Consider the following 15,432-nt stretch of genomic DNA (forward strand, 5'->3'; position numbering starts at 1 on the left):
TTAAGAGTGTTGTTATTGATCCTCCTTCTAGAGCTCGTTTTGTTGCCACTGAACTGCTCCAGGTTGTTAAAACGCTGGAATGTTGAAATGACGTAACAGCCAGCAAGGAAAACAGCAGTAAAAAACAGCACTTTGTAAGCTCTCCGTCGCATTTCAGCTCCATAAACTCCACTCTTAACCGCTGCTCCTTTCATCCTCAGTTTCTCTTTTTTTTTTCTTCATGGGGCCAGCCTGAAAAACTGTTAATTATGAGGGAAACTTTTCATCAGCGCTCACAAGTTTACTTCAGCAACAGTGGAAGTGCTGTTGCTTCTGAAAAAAAAAGTATTCTTCCGATCCATAATGGAAAAGTAGACATTAATTAAAAAAAACATCAATACAGTACTTTTACTGTTTTATTAAGGGATGCATTATTTCACTGAAAGAGCAAACATTTTTCAAAATAAATCATTAAAAATTAGATTTCTTTTGTGCTCAGTTGGAAGGATTTGTGTCTTTTCAGTTCTTGGTTTTTGCCATATTTTCATCAAGTTCATCAATCGTATAAATCCCTTTTATACATTTAGATCGTCTGAATTACCATTCATGAAAGACATTAATGAGTAATTGTAAAAGATGCTGCTGTTATCTTCTATGTTTCTGTTTTTAGAACAGGGATCGCAACTTTCAACACTTTAAGAGCCATTTGGGTCAGTTTCTCACCAACCACAACCCAGTATGAGCCCCAATGTTTTATTTCATACTTTATAAAAATAAAACACTGATTTGAATTTATGGTATTGCTACTACTATTATTATAAATGTAAATGAACAATTGTTTTTGTTGGGGGAAAAAAACATCAACGTAAGGAGGAAATAGCCTTTTTTCAAAGATGAGTTTACATGAATTCCTTTCTAAATAAGACACCATATGCCAAATAAGATTATCTCAAATAGTAGGAAGCGTAATTTCAGCAGTGACAAAAATAATTTAAAACACACACACACACGTTTAATTCGCTTTTTTTCAGCCAAAAATTCATAAATTTAACTAACAGAAATTAAATCATAGCTAATTTAGTGACCCATGCCATATTCTTCAAATTGTAAGGCACATTCAAAAACCTTGAATCTGTTAAAAATAAAATTGAAAATCCTTATAATTCGGTACACCTTAATTCTAATTGTACTTACTGACCTCCAATTGTTTTTCTGTGGTACACGGTGCTCAAAAATCAGACAAAATGTTTTAGTTCCACTTTTGTGTCTTATCTGTTTATGGATGAGTTGAATACAGTGGAATAACATTTAACTTTACATTTTTAAATCAAAAAGGTGTTTTTTTAAAGCCAGAAATCAACAAAAAAAAATATGTGGTTCTGGAGCTGCAGGTTACAGACCCCTGTTCTAGAATTAAGGTTTTCTTAATTATTGTACTGCTTAAAACATTACACAGAGCAGCAATTTACCCAGTAGTTTTCATTCTTTAAATACTGAGTATTAACTTCCAGACTACCAGAGAAAAAATGTTTTTACAGTTAAATTTTTAAAAATTTCATTAAAAACTGCAATTCTAAGAGCCCCGCCCCTTTCTCTTTGGTATGGCTGAAAATCCACAAATATTCTCTGTAGAAACCAAAAGGAATGAATTCATTAGGATGCAGTGGCTGAGAGATATTCATGTTTAGAAATGTCATCTACAGAGGACACGTTTGCGTTGCTGGTGGTCATGAGGCTATAGATAAAGGATATACTCGAAACAGTTTTTTTAAATTCCTGAAGGCTCTTCGTTCACAGCAGGTGTTCTTTATGTACTTTAAAAATACCAGCTAAAAAAAAAGTTTTATTTTCAATAAAGATAATGTAACCCCCTCAACACACTCTCACACACACAAAACCCCTGCAGTTCTGAGGTAACTAAGTTCAAAAACGATGACGCTGAGATGTGTTTTGCAGCTCTTTGAAAGAGTTACTGCAAGTGCTTTGTCTGTCTTCACTCTAAAGATAAGAGTTCCCTCCTTTTCTAAGGAAGATCCAGAGATGGAGCCGATCAACTGATGATGTGTCAGCCCTGCCCGGCACCTGCAAACGACCTCGGTAACAGAATCTTCTGAAGCCGTGGCCTGACGGAGAATAAACAGCCAAAAAAAAAAGGCAGTCTTGGAGTCTGTAGGAGGTGAATGTGACCGACTCTGGCGCTTAAGCATGATGGCTACGTAGCCTGATGTCTCCTGCGGTGGTCATTCAGATAGAGGTATGTGTTTTAAGTCTGAAGTGGACGGAAACATCACATCCAGTGTACTGATGGACGACCTGAGCCCTGGTATAGAAGTTAAAACTGCCTCGGCGTTTGGAGTGTCTGTGAGGATTTAGAGTAATGACTGTTTGCTTTGGCAAAGCCGGCCTGACTGAGGAAGGAAATCGATGAATTCAATGTGATTCAACAAGAAAGGCTTGTACCCCCCCCCAAAAAAATGGACTTGCTCTTGAAGAAAAAGAGCAGACGCACTTATCACTTGATAACTGTTTAAACAAGTTTTACGAAGGGGGTTATTGGTGGTCCCTGACTCTTGTGAAATGCTCTGGCCAGCGCGGGTTCCCTTTGGGGAGAGACAGTAGTGGCACGCACGTTTGCGGAATTTAACTCGTCGAGATTAAAGGGGGAAAATCCTGAGGGTTTTCCCGAGGTGCCAACAATTTGAAATGAGTGCAGAATGTCAGTTCTACTTTTGGCTTCGTCCGACGGGCCGATGGAGACGCTTCAAAGGCCCAAACCTGTGCAGAAGGAAAGAGCAGCTGCTGAGAAGATTTCTCCAGCTTTCTCCTCTCTTCAAAGAACTCCCCGGTTGAAAGAAACCCCCTACCTTTCCCAACTAAATGGCCGTGGTATGGATAAATCTATTTAATCGCTCTGTGTCTGAGTAAATACTTTACCAGCGGCTGCAACACAAGCTTCAAACAAATCACTTCTTGTGTGTAAATTTATGAATACCTGCTTTTGTGAGTCACACAAAGCGTTCACTAGCCTTAAAACATATTGAATGATTGGAAAAAATTCCATAAATGGCCTTTATCCCAGGAATACCTGCATTTTGGTCTGCAAATTAGGACAACCCTTTACATTTTTTTTTGCCCTTGTCCTTAATCTGAGGTTAATTTAAAGGCTAAGGTCCATGCAGAGGTTAATTTGTGTTTTCATTCCCCTCCAGGCAGCATATACATAACTCTGCAGAGACATGCATGCAGCCATGAAGAGCAGAGCAGCCAGAGCTGGCTGCACACCTCAGTCCCAAACGGATAATTAAAAGTTCAGCTGGTTTGTCTGCTATCTTTAAGCGGCGACTCGCCCTTAAATCAGAGCAAAAATAACAGAAAGGAATCACCAGCCAACCCGACACCCTTCTGGTGCTGACTCCTTAAAGACCCACTCCAGTGGAAGTTGTGTTTTTAACATGTTCTTGAAGCATTTTTCTAATGATGGAGGACAGTGTATGAAGCAAATTAAGCTTAAAACTGCATTTGAGTATTTCTTTATTCAAGTTGTTGTGAATCAGGAGCAGATGAAAAAATGCAGTTTGAAAAAGATTGTATTTGTTACGCCACAAGCTCCCCACTTTGCTTCATTCTGATGCATCCACTTGCAGACAAATAGATCCATGTATGTTTTTGTTTTCCTCGTCTGAGCTGAAATCAAGTTCAAAACTGTACAGTTTTGTAACCCATTTTTTGGCACATGTTGGGGTGTGAGAGGCTGTAAGCTAGAAGGAGAGCTAGCATAAACAGCTAGTTTAGCTATTGGTAATCGGAAGTGGGAGTGGGGTTGCTCCTTGCCCTTGACTGTATAAGAGAAATGAACTTAGTGACCCCCTCCCTCTTGACTATCCAAATAGGAAGTACCCTCCGGCTCCAAGAAGGCAAACTCAAATGGACTTCTATTGATAAGTAAACAGCTATTACTCAGTCATTTTATTTGTCAGAATAACCATTCCTACCCTGCTGACTTTTTTAAAATTTTCTTACTAATTCTCTTTTTTTTCATTATTTTTTTCTTTAGTGCAAATTATTCAACTTAAAAACTGCTTTGAGAAGAAAGTGCGAGGCCTTTCAACAGGCTCACTCCTGATTATTTAGAGTGGTTCTCATGGAAAAGATGACGTAGACTAGCTCGAACTAATCCCTGGTTTATGGCTCCATTATGGCGACGTACGTATTGCGAAAAAAGGTGATTGAATTGACTTCAGTTGAGTAGAGCCGGAAGAAAATCATTTTCTAAGGGTCACATCCATGGACTGTGTAAGATGGAACTTGACAGAGTTTGACATCGTCCATGGAAAATGCGTTACTTCAGGTTCCAATGAAATGATCCCTAGCGACTAAAAAACTATAAAAACTGGATTTTAAAAGCAATTCAGACCCCATGTTCACTAACGTTTTTTTAAACAGCAAGTATGATGTCACAGATTTTGTCAAGTGAAAATCTAATCAAAATGAGCGTTTTATGACGTCTGTTTATGACTCCGTTGTGTCTGATGATGAAAACCTTGATGGTTTATTTTTTTTTTTTGCTTTTTTTTTGCATTGACGCAGAGTGGTTTTTCGCAAAGAATTCTGGGAAATTATTTAGGGCACTCGATTTTGGAATTGTAGATTTGGACAGCACTAGAGACGCATCAAATTATTTTATTGAGGTACTTGATTGGCTACCTTAGAACTTGAATAATTTCCAATGAAGAAAAAATGTCATGAGAAAATGTATGATTAGCAAGAACATTTTTAAAAGAGGTATGAGAGCAACGATTGTTATTCTGACAAATAGAATGACTGAGTAATATCTGTTTATTTCCCAATAAAACTCTCTGGGATTTTGGCTTTCTGGGACCAGCGGGAACTTCCTATTTGGAACGCGAAGGGGGAGGGGTTACTCAGTTCAGGTCTCTAATACAGTCAATGTTCTGCAGCAGCGGTCCCGCCCACAATTTAGAAGCAAATTTTCAATGCACTCCTGCTGCTCTACAGAAACTATGTCCTAGATAACCACACAGTTTTTTTAAATTGTGTCTAAAAACAGCATTATCATAATTAACACATCCCTAGGAACGGTTTTAAAACAGATCATAAGATGATTGAAGGAGGAGGGCGAGTGCCAGAGCACAAGAGAAAACTGAATGATTACATTTAAACAGCAAAATACTTTTTTCCTGCTTATTGTTTTTTTTTAACAAAACTCAAATGTTCAATTATATTTTATTCCCATATCCTCTACCCCCTCAACTCCTCACTACTCAAGGTAACCGTGTTGTCTTTGTGTACTTTCCTCTGTACTGTTGTATGACTTTAAATTCCAAAATCACACGCCTGGAGTCTAAAGTTTCTCTTTAAAATCATTTCTGTGTATTTTTGTATTTCACAACAAAATCCTTTACCGGGAAAAGTGGGAAGTTGAAGATCGATTAAATACAGTACAGTTCATCACAATTCAGGTCTAATCGGAATCCAATTCAAACACCTATTTAGAAGAACTGTATGTTCTGTTGTTCTAACTGTCACTGCAGCAGTGGGTGGTTATGAGCTGTAAAGCAGTCAGATCTCGCCGTTCTCATAAAAAGCTGCAGCTTCAAACGCCCGAAGAGGAGAGCGTGTCCCGGAGCGAGGAGCCAAAATCTCTGGATGTGTGCACCTTCACCGGCAGACAGTGAGCCAGTCCGCCTTCAAAGTGCTGGAGAAAGTGTTTCCAGAGGCATGCGTGCCGGGTGGTTATCTTCACCCGGCTCAACATGAAAAAAGGGATAAATGGGGAAAAAATTGATTTAAAAAAAAAATATTCAGGAAAGATATCATCAGCAATGCAATGACATTTAATAATCCTCTACACTCACGCAAAAGAAGACTCAGATGGAATCAATGGGTGACCTTAATTGACCCCCTTTTCCCCCTCACATTTTTATTTGCATATTTTTGTTTTTCAAACACTAAAATGTGTCCATTTGGAAGTATTTTCTCACGCTCCAACCTTTAAGTCGCAGCAGGTGTTTTGCCAGACATAACAACCCTCCGTGAGTCCCGATCGGAGGTGTCGGCTAAGTGTGACAACGGTATCAGATTTGTGGAACAAAGATTCTAATCATTGATTTTCCTCTGCATTTTTGTACAATTAATACTCACTGGGTTTTAACTTGATTCAGACTGAAAGCTTCACCGTGGGATCGAGGAAATCAGAACAGCAGAGTTTCTCAATTTTTTTTTTTTATCATATCTGCCAAAATACCTCGAATGAAACGATGCATAATTTAATACATTTAATTGAGACACCATCCTGTACGGTTTTTGCCTCATGTTTGGTAATCATGCTTGACACTTATAGGTAGAAGCTGCAAGAAGGAAGCACAAAAGGTCAGATAAAAACTCCTATTTGCCGGGCAGGAGTCGAGGGACTCATAAAAGCCAAATCACACTGTCAACCCGGAAACAGACGCATGGTACGATACGGAGAGGAAAGCAACGGCATGGGGATGAAATCTGGCACCGATCGCAAGCAGCACATGTGGTCTAGTATAATTTACGGAGTTGTAGTGGAGGAGTGGGTCATAAGCAACTGTTTTGCCTAGCAACAGCCACGGCGAAGTGGAAGGGGAAAATGTACTGCTGGCAGGTGGAGGCGAATATTTGAATACTGCGAGACATCAACAGTTTATGTGTTCCATCGGCAGTTCCAGCCTTCTTCTGAACCCGGAGGGTAAATGTCATATAAAATCTAACTGCGTTTGCGGTTTGAGATAATTTACTGTCGGCGCTGAAATGTGCATACAGATTTTTTTGATACCCGCAACATCTGTTTCAGGATCTCCGAGGCTCATCGCAAGTGTCGCTGGCCAGGAAGAAGGCTTCCTCCTAAAAAGACTGATGGCCTATCACAGGGCTCTATTAAAAGTTTAATGTCAGATTATGTTACTGCCTTTAATATTACAAGCAAAGTCCCACTTTTATAGCTTCTGAATAGAATTTGTGGACTTATTCAGAGAATTAATAGATCCCTTTTATCTCAAAACACAGTTCTTCCTTCCATCGGTTACAAAACTATCTAAACATATCAAAATATAAAACTAAGTCCTCGAAAGATGAACAATAGATGTTAGATTTGATCATTTTTTAGTCTTAAAAAAGCATAAGATGAGTATTTAGGGTCGAAATCAAAAGATCTGCTCATTCTCAAAGAGCATGATAATGTAACCTGGAGAGCACAGTGTCATCCAGTTCAACATTTATCAAGTGTTTCTTCAAAAACAAAACGTTGCATGCTGACGGTCAGCCTTAAAAGTGGGTGACTGTAAGCACAATCCTCAGGATCTGTCAACACTTCTCTGAAACGGCCAATAACAGACAAGCTGGGATTTTTGCTGCTCTTTGTCAGATAAAGGGGGAAAACGTAAACTGCAAACTATTTGAAACCTTGTTTTTTGGCACTCAAGATATTTTACTCGGTTTAGTTCTTAAGGTTTTATATTTATTTATTTTTTTTTGCTCCAAGTATTTCTCAAAAATCAACACATTTGAGGTTTTGTTTTTGTCTAATTAAGAGCTAGGATCTAGAAATAAGGGAATCCATACTTTCGACAATAGAAAAACTGGAATGCAGACTCAAAAAACCCTCAAATGTAATTGTAATTTGTGATTTTAATTCTAAGGATGTTATTTTAAAGTTCAATACATGTTGATAAGTTTGACAAGAATTCATCATCATTATTTAAAAAAACATCATTTAGATTTATGGGTAACACTTTACAAGATTCCTTAGCAAGCTTTATTAACACATCAAGAAACATTATTCATGTGTTTATAGGGTGTTAATAAGACATTTATTAGCACAATAAGCAGAATTAGGCTTATTAACATACCTAGTATGTTTTGTTAACATCTAAAGGCCATATTAATAAATTGCTTACAAGCTTAACAAATGTATTAACTATCTTTGTCAACTTTTTATTGAGTGTTTTGCAGCACCTCATCTAAAGTGTTACTGATTTATATTGAAAGAATGGATGCTAGTTTAAGATTTTGTGAGAATTTAAGATGAGCCAACTTGTTTTAAGACCAATTCCTTATTTTGTTATAATTTTGTTCTGAAATGAGTCCACTTATTTCACATCTTTGTATCACTGTAATCAAAATGGAGTACAATTAAGTACATAAAAACTTAGAAAATACAAACCGTTTGCTTAGAAATAGAAAAACAATACTCATTATTGGGTTGTATAACATTCAATTTGAAGTAACAGATTGTTTAGCTTATTTTCTTTTTTTTAATTCTTGTTTCTAGATTTGGACATCTTACAATTATATTTATTTATACTTGTCACATGGACAGATAATTTTACTACTTTGGAGTGAGTTTCGTTTCACTTTAGCATCCCCTAATAGTCTTTAAGACAGCTTCAAATGCTTTAATTCACCAGAAACTAAATCAATCTTCAGTCGTTTTTTTAAACAAGTGATCATTCCATAAACAGAGGCGATCGTGTAAAGAAGGAACCTCAAATCTGTCAACAAGTCACATGTCTGAAACTGTGTTCATGTGGAGAGAGGATGAACTCACTGACCCATACATCTTAAACACTGCTTTAGGGCATAAAACCAACTTATTTAAATGATCTTTTATAGCAAAAATGTTTAACATTTTACTAACCTAATTTATCATCTAATTTGAAAGAAACACATCCAGAAGTTTACTAATAATGATAATTTAAAATGACCATGAATCAAGATAAAGATCTTTCATAACCTTGTGGGGACTTGTGTAAATAAAACAAAAGACCACAAATGCAACTGTTTCTGTCACATACTTCATTAGAATTTGTTAAAATAAACAGATTTCCAGCAGTTTCTGAAAACTAAGCCAAAAGAAATGTACCTGTTTTTGTCTGAGATTTGCAATTATGAGACAAACTGCAGACACACTCAGGTATTTTAGGAAGTAATAAAAATAGAGATGCCATATGATTTATTTCTATCTACTCATGCTTTAATAATGTCTCTCCAAAAATAATCCTAAATGGATTTTTACCAGACATTTGCATTCATACCAAAGACATTCATGAGTTGGAAGTCACCATATATGTAGCAATTAGGTCAAGAAAAATAAAAGAAATAAATGGTATTTTCTTTGTTTTTTCACTTTTTTCCCCCAAATTTATAGAGAAAAAAACACATCTGGGTCATGGAAAACTTCTTATTTTATGGCCTCTCAACACCTGTGAGGGATTTACTAGTTTCAGGCCAAAACAGTATCATTCACCACTAAAACACTTCACTGACAGCTGACAAGATCCGGGTGAGACTGATATCTCTGTGGATAATCCTCCCGTGTCAGCCTCCTTGGACAGATGAATAGATTAAAGGAAAAGGAAAACAGTGCCTTTGTAATGTCCGCAAATACCTCGCTTTTCTTACCTCACAAGACTGGATGCAGTGGATGTTGTGAGGGTTGGGATACCACTTCAGCTTCCCGGTGCAAACTATGCTCTAAGAAACACAGAAAAGAGCACATTGTTTAGAAGAAAACCACAAACAAAGAGGAAAACTGACAAAAAATCCTGAATCATATACAGTCAAAAAATTCACTTTAATGGCTAAACTTTCAACTGTTTCTTAATTCTTTACTTCAGCATCGTTATTTTGACAGCAATTTACAAAAAGGTTGAAGAAAGTGGATTGAGTCCAGGGATTTCCAAGAATCTAAGATAACACAATACGCAAAGTTCACAAGGTATCCTCAAAGACATGCTGTGAATAATAAGAGATCAGCCCAACTATTTGACTTTGGCAAGAGCAGACTGACTGACCACCCAACACTAAGGCCAAACTGACATGCTGTTTGCCACATCATTAACGTAAGTGGGTTTCCTAAGATACCATGTTGAGAAACATTATCCATCTTTAAGGGGAAACAACAGCACAGGTAGTCTGATCCAAGATCTGACATTCCTGTGTTTTTTTTTCTTTACTGATGTGTAAACACAGTGTGTGAGAGATATGAAAGCAGTTCCTAGAAGGCTTGACGTCAATCGGAACCTTTAGTCCTGCTATCTCCCTTCGATTCTTAGCAATGTGAAAACACTTGAATGATAACAAACACACGCTCGCCATTTGATGTGGATTTTGTTGGATCATTGCATAAAAAATGTAAAAAAAAGTCCAGAAAACTTTAAGAAACACTACCTTGCTAATGCTTTAGTTACAATCCGATATGAAAAAGATTTGTGCTTTTATCTGCCCATCCATTCTTCAAGCAGAGGCAGATTTCAGAACCATGGTAGCACTTGGGAGACCCTGCTTTCTCCAGCTTCCTCCATATAATCACGGGGGATCCCCAGCTGCACCCACTCAAGGTTAAAGATAAAATCACCCAAGAAGTCTCGGGTCATCCCTGGGGCAGCAGCTCAAAAAGCACCACCGCCAGGTGCCTGAAGAATACATCTACCAACGTGTTCAGAAACATGTCATATTTGCATGTATTATGGTTAAAATATTTACATATATACTCAAATAAATAATTTCTGTTTCACAAATATTTTCTTTCAAAACGTGCTTACTTCCAAGCAATATTTCTGTAAGAACAACCAGATCACTTTAGTTGCAGAAGAAGAGTGAATCCTCAAAACAAACAGCTGAATATAAACGCCCTATAAATAATGATGCAGTTTGAAATACAGTAATTTAGCTTTTTTGATTGCAATTTTTTTCTAAGATGTTCAAAAATGTCTGTAGCGCAGAGGTAGAATGGCTGATCGTTGATTGACAGATTATTGGTTTAGATCCTGCTCTAAAAGCCTGTGTGTTGAAGTATTCTTGGTAGTGGTGGGCAAGTGAAGCCTCACGAAGCACTGAGGCTTTCCTCTCGATTATATTGAAAAAAAGCTTCAAGACTTTAATGATGGTGACACCTGCTGGTCAACTAAAGCTATAGTGACCTCTGAAGAGCTCAACTGGAGAACTGGCACTGTTTCAAACCCTAATTAAAGTTCAGAGCGGGGATTCAAGTGCTTTGTAAATTCATACCAAATAAGAATTTCACCATCATTACAAAATTATTTAGAGGGTCTCCCCATACTCTAAAACATATTCTAAAAAATAAATGCAACTTAATTTAAACTGTACCAAAAGTCCCTAAAGAGATCAGAGATCCCTCCTGAGTTCACAAAAGGTTGTGAAAAACAAAAAGAGTAATTGATAATACATCAGATCAGTTCTCAAGCTCTCCGATGTCAGAATGAAATGCTGTGCAGAGCTAGAAATAGTTTTTCAGAGCTTAATGATGCCTTGAGTGTTTTCCACTAGGTGGCGTACCACAAGTGCCGCTACCTCTTCATTTGTGGTTTCAAGTTGATTTATGGAGGTGACGGGAGGACGAGTGGCCATGTTGTCAAAAACCAGCCTGAGACAGCGGTAGGTTTTTGACCCATTTTGCTGCAAAGTACCTGCCAATGTTGAAGTGTCATTTAAGTGGAAGGAATAAAATAAACAAAACTAAGCTGAGTTGAGGTGAAACTAATAAAAATATGCCACAAAAAACGTTTTTATTTCTATACTGGTATGAACAAACTGGATATTGTTCCATACCAAAAAGTTTTTGTTCCGTCTGGATCACAAAGAATAGCTACTGCAATTCAATTTACATGTTTTTGACCCACCTGCAGCACTACTTTTAACCATTGATTTCTTAACTGTAACATACAGAGTATATATATTCATTTTTTTAAATCATGAAGATGTTCTCTACTTTCTCCTGTAAGCACTTTGTTTCCTCAGAAGTTCAGCTGGAGCAGCATCATTCACAATGTCTGTCTTAAATGTACTTCCATGCAATACTATTCTTGGGATGGTTCTTTAAAACATGTCTGCTGCACTCACCCTACTGAGTCCTATCTGCTGCTGTATCCCTACATGCCATAACCAGAACCACATCTGTGTTTCCAGCATTTAGAAACACACCTCACTAGTTTTCGGGGCTAACTTACCTGGACTATGGTCGGCAGCATCCAATATTTCAAAGTGTTAGCTGTGGTGCCATTGGGCAGGACTACCGGGTCATACAAATCCACATCCTGAGCAATAATGCATGTTGGGTAGCACGTCGCGCCTACAAGAAAAAAAGGTTTTTGTTCACTTTAGTTTTTGTTCCAGCCCCTCATAGTTACATATATTCTAAAAAGGTTCACTCCTGATTTTACTTTCTTCATCCACATTTTTAATTTAAAAATATTACTTTCTTTATTTGGTTTCCAACCAGCATAAAAAAATACATGCCATGGAGAATAACCTAATTGTATATCTCTATTTTTTTTTTTTATTTAGTGTGGACTGTTTGCTTTTGGGTGGAGAAGCTCCTGCAGTTTTATTGATTGTTAGTGTGATAAATGACATTAATACCTTCCTAGCATTTGGAATGCACCAAAACAAATCTAATTAAAGATCAGATAATGTCCGAACTGGCTGAATATTATTTCTTGCCATCTCTTTAGTTTGAGAGACAGGAAGATAACTTAATCGTGGATACACAGTTGCACACAAAAGCAAACATCGCTCACCGATATCCATCCCCTGGTCACAGCTGTACTCCACAGAATTGAGATCAGGCGGTGCAGAACAGGACCCCCAGAGTGTGGAGCACATGGTAAACTCTGCCGTCCACTCACCGTCCTTACTACAGCGAATTTCAGTCTGGAAAAAAAAATGGGAGTCCCATTTTTTATGCTCTGTTTACACACAATTTAAATGTTTTATCTTAGAGAAGCTTAACAATAACTGATGCACTTTTTAATCCACATTTTCTTTAGATAAGTGATACAAATAAAAATTACATAAAATATTCCAATATTTCTTTAGAAATCAAAATTGAGATAATTCTTTTTGCACATTTCTGAAGCTTCTTTTATAGCCACAAAACAATCCCTGCTAAACTAAATCCTCATCATACCAAATGTCAAACATTTGGTTCATTAAAAATGTATTCAAACCATTTCCGTCTCTATAGGTATGTTTTTTATCTATCTATCTAAACAAAAACATTTATTTCTCCTCAGAATTTAGTTTTACGTCACTAACTGTGTGGAAATCTCACGTTTTCTGTGACGTCCGGGCACTGCAGGGTGCAGAGGGTGTTGTAGTAAAGGGCATTGGTGCAACTGTACATGCCCTGGAATACGTCAGGCAGGGCCGGGCAGGATATCGGCTCGCAGCCGTTTTCCTCCCACTGGCCTCCCTCCAGGCATTCCAGCTTGAAAAACTTCCTAGAGACGACACAAACAAACAGATGCATCTCAAAGTGAACATCGTTTTCTATGGCTACAAGCTGTAAAAGTCATCTTATGGTAGAGGGTCGTAAAATCAATTTTATTAAAGAAATTGAAACTTGTTGAATATCAAAGCTTGATTAAAACATTATAAAACAAAAATCTTAAGCAACAATTTAACGAAAGTAGCTTTTTCTCTGAATTTATTGTCATTTATAAACATTATGGCTTTTGATGTTTAAGAATAGATAGCAACAGTTAGAACTCCACTTTCGTACAGAAACATAGCTAAAGATTATTATTTCTATGTTGACTTTATCTGTTTTAGTTACTAGGTTTTAGTGTTAGAATAGATGACAGTCTGCAACAGACTAATGTAACAGGCCTCAAAATAGCTGGGATAGGCTCCAGGAACCCTTTGACGTTGCTGGAACCCATCCCTAGAAGATGACTAGACATATAAAAGTTTATTCAAGGGAGTTGCGAGAAGAAAATCTTTTCTCCCAGAAAGTATTTATCACAACAGATGTTCCAGAAATGTAATCTAAACAAAGTGAATTGATCAAATTGTAGAGTTTTTTTCCAGCTTTATGCGCAGGTTGGCACCTTGTATGGCAGCAGAGCTATTGCCATATCTGTCTGTGGCTAAAGTTAAAATCTTTACACATTTGTCAGCTTATACATCCATTTACAGAAGACCAAAATAGCTTCCAGTTACTGAGCACATATATCTATGTATGTATATGACAGCTCACTGAGAAATTGATAAACTCTTAACTATATCCAAAGACTGATGTTCTAAAAAGCTGTTTTGGCATTTTAAATGGATGGGTGCATAATGAAGGAAAATATATGATGCCACTACAACAAATTTCCATTTACAACGTATTAAATTGTCCGCCTTTTTGTGAAAAAACAATCTTAACTCAAGAAATAACACGAATAAAGTACTACATATTGATTGAAATGTATTTCTTTTGTAAATGACCATGGTATAGGCAGGATAGTGCCCTTCAAAGTGTGCATTATGAGAAATTAACGCACTTCGCAGGAGCAACCTTCCGATGAGAAGCAGAGGACAGTTCAGGCTGTGAGGCCTGTCAGACCTTTGCGTTGTGCGTTAATTTCTCATAATGTACACTTCATCGGGTATTACCCCTTACTTCTACTATAACCCAAAATGGGATGTTGCTATGTTAAGATATAATAAAAGCACAAAAAGAGAAAAAAAGGGCAGGTCTTTTTGTTTAATTTCAATTGTGTTTACTAGGTTCTTGTCATGATGTGTTTTCAGGTTTCCCGTCAGTCAGTCACATCAGGTTCAGGTCGTTAATTAACCACAGCTGTTTTCATTTGAGTTAATTATCCTCCGTCTATTTAAGTGTCTGGTCTTCATGGTTTCTGCTTTTGTTGCTCCTGTTGTTTGTGGTTTTGTCATGTTTACAGATGTCTATTAAATATTTTGTGTCCCTGTCATTGTATCCAGTCTGATACACTAAGTCTTTGACAGAGCTGAAGACTTGGCTGAACTCTTTAAGAATGGAAAGACATGTCTTTGTATCTATAACCGTTCAGTCACAAAAACTGACACTGTTCCACAAACTAGTCATTTCTGGATGTATTTGTTCATAAAATAGAAAAACAAAAAGGCTGGTTATATAAGAAAAGTGTATAGTTCATGAGTGGATGCATTCAATTTAGAAAATACTATACTAAAGTTTTAAACTTAAAAAGTACTGAACACATTAGTGTAAAAGATGAAGCTCTGACTGTTTAACTAGAGGGTGTTCATGACGGACATTAATTTTGCAAAGGATTTTGACAATTATTAGTAATTGTTAAAAAAACAAAGATGCTTCTCAACAAAAACACTACATTTAAAGATCTCCATGTGGTACACCTTGTGTGTCGAGGCAAAATTACCTTTTATAATAATTATTCAAACTGGTGCATAGTTCAAAGGTGAGCCTAAATAGCCTGTTTAAGGCTCTTTAATAGCTGCTGTTATGCTCATGCACATGTTGTACTAATAAAGCATCGGGGGTTATTACAGTGTTTGACTATATGTGTTTGAGAAGGTGTAACTCATAAAGATACCTGGCTCCAAATGATTCTAGGAACAGTTTTTCACCTTGTTGGATGGAAATGTAATGTAAAGCTATAAAAT

The 15,432-nt window shown here is 37.1% G+C and overlaps 1 protein-coding gene across 1 annotated transcript in view; it reads right to left on the bottom strand.

Annotated features, from left to right (window-relative positions):
* pappa2 (pappalysin 2) overlaps window positions 1–15,432 on the bottom strand; it is a 68,127-nt gene that overhangs the window by 4,800 nt on the left and 47,895 nt on the right. Inside the window, exons 22-25 of the mRNA XM_024273557.2 lie at window positions 13,094–13,262; window positions 12,561–12,693; window positions 11,991–12,112; window positions 9,424–9,495 (exon numbers count right to left, since the gene is read on the bottom strand). Coding sequence (XP_024129325.1) covers window positions 9,424–9,495; window positions 11,991–12,112; window positions 12,561–12,693; window positions 13,094–13,262 — 496 coding nt within the window. The remainder of the gene's footprint in view (window positions 1–9,423; window positions 9,496–11,990; window positions 12,113–12,560; window positions 12,694–13,093; window positions 13,263–15,432) is intronic.

This window comes from Oryzias melastigma, linkage group LG17 (genome assembly GCF_002922805.2).
Source record: "Oryzias melastigma strain HK-1 linkage group LG17, ASM292280v2, whole genome shotgun sequence".
Lineage (NCBI taxonomy): Eukaryota > Metazoa > Chordata > Actinopteri > Beloniformes > Adrianichthyidae > Oryzias > Oryzias melastigma.